The 4,410-nt window shown below is 40.4% G+C and overlaps 1 protein-coding gene across 1 annotated transcript; it reads left to right on the top strand.

The window, feature by feature from the left end:
* The first annotated feature begins 2,057 nt into the window (after positions 1 to 2,057).
* Positions 2,058 to 3,909, top strand: neurl2 (neuralized E3 ubiquitin protein ligase 2). The gene is made up of 2 exons (XM_034197543.1): positions 2,058 to 2,910; positions 3,651 to 3,909. Exons 1-2 carry the CDS (start codon positions 2,175 to 2,177, stop codon positions 3,764 to 3,766), a joined length of 852 nt encoding a protein of 283 aa, XP_034053434.1. The 5' UTR covers positions 2,058 to 2,174; the 3' UTR covers positions 3,767 to 3,909.
* The last annotated feature ends 501 nt before the right edge of the window (positions 3,910 to 4,410 follow it).

The following is a 4,410-nucleotide window of genomic DNA, read 5'->3' on the forward strand; positions in this document are numbered from 1 at the left end:
AAGTAATTAACACATTTAGACTGAAAGAATATGAACTACAGTAACAATGAGTGTCAATGTGCAGAAGCCTTTACTCCCACTCATATATAATGAGTATAAAAATATCTGCTCAGGGTTATCTTTTAAAATCATAATTCCTCCTCATACTCTTGAGCTATAACTCCATTATCATAATACATCTCCACTGCACTCTCTATCCTGGGATATTACTTTACTTGCAGCTTTACATAAGAAAGAAATCCAGACTGTATTTGCGTGGCACGACTATATGTAGTGCTCCCTGGCATATGGTATTATGAAAACTACGCAGTTACCTCAGGGCATGGGGATGGTGGAAATTAATGAACGTCGGGACCCGGGGGGATTTTTATATATTTTTTTAGATTGGCTTTTTACTAGTGACATCCTGTTTAATTGGTATTTTAATTTGTATTATTTATTTATTTTTATATTGTTTTAATTATTCATTTATTTTATAGGTTTTTATTTATATTAGTTATTTTATAGTTTTATAGCGTCCTCCTCTTTTAAATTGGTAATTTAATCTTTATGATTATTATAATTTATTCATATTTTATTGTTATTCTTTTAATAGTTTTTATTTTATTTTATAGGTCTTTTTATTTTATTGTATTTATTCATTTTGTCTTAAGTATTCCTTTATTTTACCCAGAGGGATCATTATTTATTTTATGGCATTTTCTTTTTATTACCTTATACCTCCTCCTTTCCCTTTGAATTGTAACATATGTTGTTGTTACTTTGAGCTGCACCTGGGGGGTATACTACGAAGCAGGATTTTCGCTTAGCCTGCTAAATTCAGGGAAAACTCCGGCTTTCCGGTCCTACGAAGCTGGTTCTCTTTTTAGCAGGCTAGATCTCCATGGTAACTTATGCTTAGCGGCTAACCTGGTCGGGACCAGGTTAGGTTGCAGGCTAAGAGCTCAACTCAGTGAAAGCACCGCCTGCTGACCAATCAGAGCTCAGTGTGCGGAGTTTAAAACGATCAAGTCATATTACAGGAGAAAGGAAATACCGAAAAGCTGCCGTCGCAGGAAAGACGGCCGGCAAAAATCACCGACTGTGTGAACGTGAACATTAATAGAATATCACCTCCCATCTTCAGAGCAATCTGACTATTATAACATTAGCGTTAAGAAAGCTTACTTAAATATCTGCCACAACATAAGTAACCGGATCAGAGTAACATTAAGTACAGTGCATATCACTTCATAATGTATCATATATTTTCTTATCTGAGTCAGCTGAGCCGTATCTGGCCGTGCAACACTCACAGTGTCACATACTGTATGCAGAAGTATTATTTTAAGCAACACATTAAGTTGACGAAACACTCGAGACAAATGTAATTAAAGTCAAGTCGTGTTTTAGACGGGGCAGTGATATCATAAACCTGTTAATGTACGCATTCAAACACTTTTTCTTTTGCCAGCTGTATTCACTTTGCAGGTGCAGCTATGTGGCTTTTATCCTGGATAAAGTGTTTAAGTCATGGATGTTTAAAGTTTAACTTCTTCATTTTTGACTAGTATTAAAGTTCACTTTTCATTCAGGAAGTATGACGCTGCGCTGTCAGTACGCTTCTCCATGTTTGTGATTGGTCGAATGCTCCAAATACCACCCCTCTCATGTGAACACCTAACTAGATAGGACACGGCTGGCTTAAGCGATCCACTTGATAACCCGCGTCGTAGTACAGTTTAGCGAGAGCGCGTATGTTTTGGATTAGGCCAACCGGCTAACTCAAACATATCCAGGTTAGGTTGAACCAGCTTCGTAGTATAGGCCCCTGATGTATGAAAAGTGCTATACAAATTATTATTATTATTATGATATAATCCCACTCACCTCAGTCTTTGTGCATGTCTGGTGTGAGTGACTGGGCATGTGCATGTTGGCCACCCCCCTTCAACACACACATACCTTGCCATCTGTTGACATGCAGCTGTTCAAAAATAGCCCTCTAGAAGCTACCCTGAGTGGCCCACAGATAAGCACAGATTGTATCGTGTGTGTGTGCGTGTGTGTGTGCACATTGTTGTGTTTCTATGAAGACCATGTGTTGGCCGGCATTAGTCCGAAACCTCTGCAAGACTTTTTGATTGGAAAGTCTCCATTTGTTGTGTTTTTTTTAGAAGCTATTCAACAAAACAATGGAGGCCATTCCCGACCAGTTCATGGAGTTCCACCCGATCCACGGTCTGAACGTGAGTCTGGACCTCTCGGGAACACGGGCTACTCGCGTGGAGAGCTTTGCAAATGGAGTGTGTTTCAGCAAACACCCTCTAAAGCCCGGGGAGATTTTCCTCATAGAGATCGAGGAAAAGGAGGTGGGCTGGTGTGGCAACCTACGAGTCGGCTTGACTTCTAGAGACCCTGGACACTTAGACGTGGTGCCTGAATACTCCATCCCAGACCTGACTGATTCGGGGGACAGCTGGGTGTTCGCCATCACTCGAAACCACAACAAAGTGGTAGAAGATCCTGGAGATGGAGGTCAAAGGCTCGGTCGTGGAGAGCCTGGAGAAGAAGCAGCTGAAGGATATCACAACCTGAAACCACAGACCTTCTTCACGGACTCTCACTTGTACATTGACAATGTTCGGATCCCCAGAGACAAGCTGGTGGGACGGAGCAGGCCTGGACGCTACAGTCACATTTTAGACGACTTGTATAGGACGAACGCTCTTCCCCCCACAGCCAGACGCAGCCGGATAGGAGTGCTATACACGCAGAGAGGACCAGGCCTGGCTGATATGCACGTTGTGATCAATGGGGAGGACATGGGAGCTTCTGCTAAGGGGATCCCCTCCATCCAGCCGCTCCACGCTGTTGTGGACGTGTTCGCTGCTACCAAGTGTGTCCGAATCGTCCAGGTGGAGTATGGATGTGAGTGTCACAGTGGAACCATGGTTTACATGGTAATGTGTCTCAGAGACAGAAAAAGGGCTCAGGGATGTTTTTTGTACTTATTGTGGTCGGTTTGAGTCTCTTTGAAGCTGCGTTGCATCTCAAATGTCAATGTGATTGTCTTTCGTCTCTTTGTAGATGCCCTGCATGTATTTTAAGTCTTTTTGCATCATTGTTAGTCTCTCTGGTCTTCTTTAAGTCGCTTTGTGTCTCATCCTGGACACTGTGTGACTCTTTGCAGTCTTTTTGTGTCTCTTTAGTTTCTTTACATCTCTTTGTAGTTGTGTTGTGTCTCATTGTGATCACTGTGTGTCATTTTGTAGTTCATTTGCATTTCTTTGTGGCCTTTTTGTGTTTATTTGACGTTACTTTGGGTCCATTTGAAGTTGCACTGCATCTATTCGGAGTCGTTTGGAGTCTCTTTCTCATTGCTTTGTGTGTATATGGTCATTTTAAATCTCTTTGTCGTAATTTTTTCCCTTTCTCTTCTTGCTTTGTGTCTTAATTGTTTGGTAACTGTCAGTTTGTAGGAGTTTTGCACAATTTTGTTGGTCGTTTTTGTGTTGGTTTTGCGTCTCGTTGTGGTTGTTTTATTTGACTCTCGCCTAGGGACCCATTTCAGTAATGAATCCATGCTTAAATTCTTCATTCTTCTTTACTTTTATTCTGCTAATCCACTGTCTTTTCGTGTTTTTTTGTTTCTCTCTCGGTTGCTCCAGTCTCATCGTTGCAGACGTTGTGCAGAAAGGCCATCCAGAAGCACATCGTCCACCGGATGGCCATCGACTGGCTGGAGCTGCCAGAGGCCATGAAGCACTACTGCAAGTATGAATGAAGGAGACTCACCTGAAATGGACAAAAATATCACCTCAGAAATCTTTCACACTTTCTACCTAGAAAATTATTAATACCTGCCAGACAGTGATTTTGCTCGGTTTCATGAACTGTTAACTAATAAACTCACAGTTTTTGCTAGGCTGTCTGTCTGAGTCGGCTACTTTCTTTGTTACAGATCAAACGGTTCATATTCTGAAAAAGCATTTTGTTTAAAGTTACATGATAAGGAGAAAAAGTGATGTTGATTTGAATATAATCAACCCTAAAATGTATTGTCTACTCGGATTGAGATTTAAGAATAGTTAATAGTTCAAAATGTGGCCTCGCTATAGTCCAAGGTGTTTTTTCTTCTTCTTTGTGATCTATCTATGTCTACTGTTGTTTTGGTTACAAAATGGTGTGTCAAAAAGCAAGTACACATTTTTAGAGATTAGATTATGGTTGATGTCGAAAAGTTATAAAGATTTTCTACAAATGTGAAAACAAATATTAACTTTTATACATATGGTCTGGACCATGGACTAATTTCAGTAATCCATCCATCATTTAGTAATTCTTCAACATTTCTTTATATTTTCCACACTCTTTTTGATTTGTTTTGTTAAACTTCTCTGTTGCTTCAGTGACTGAGGTAATTCAGCC

Source organism: Gymnodraco acuticeps, unplaced genomic scaffold, assembly GCF_902827175.1.
Source record: "Gymnodraco acuticeps unplaced genomic scaffold, fGymAcu1.1, whole genome shotgun sequence".
NCBI lineage: Eukaryota > Metazoa > Chordata > Actinopteri > Perciformes > Bathydraconidae > Gymnodraco > Gymnodraco acuticeps.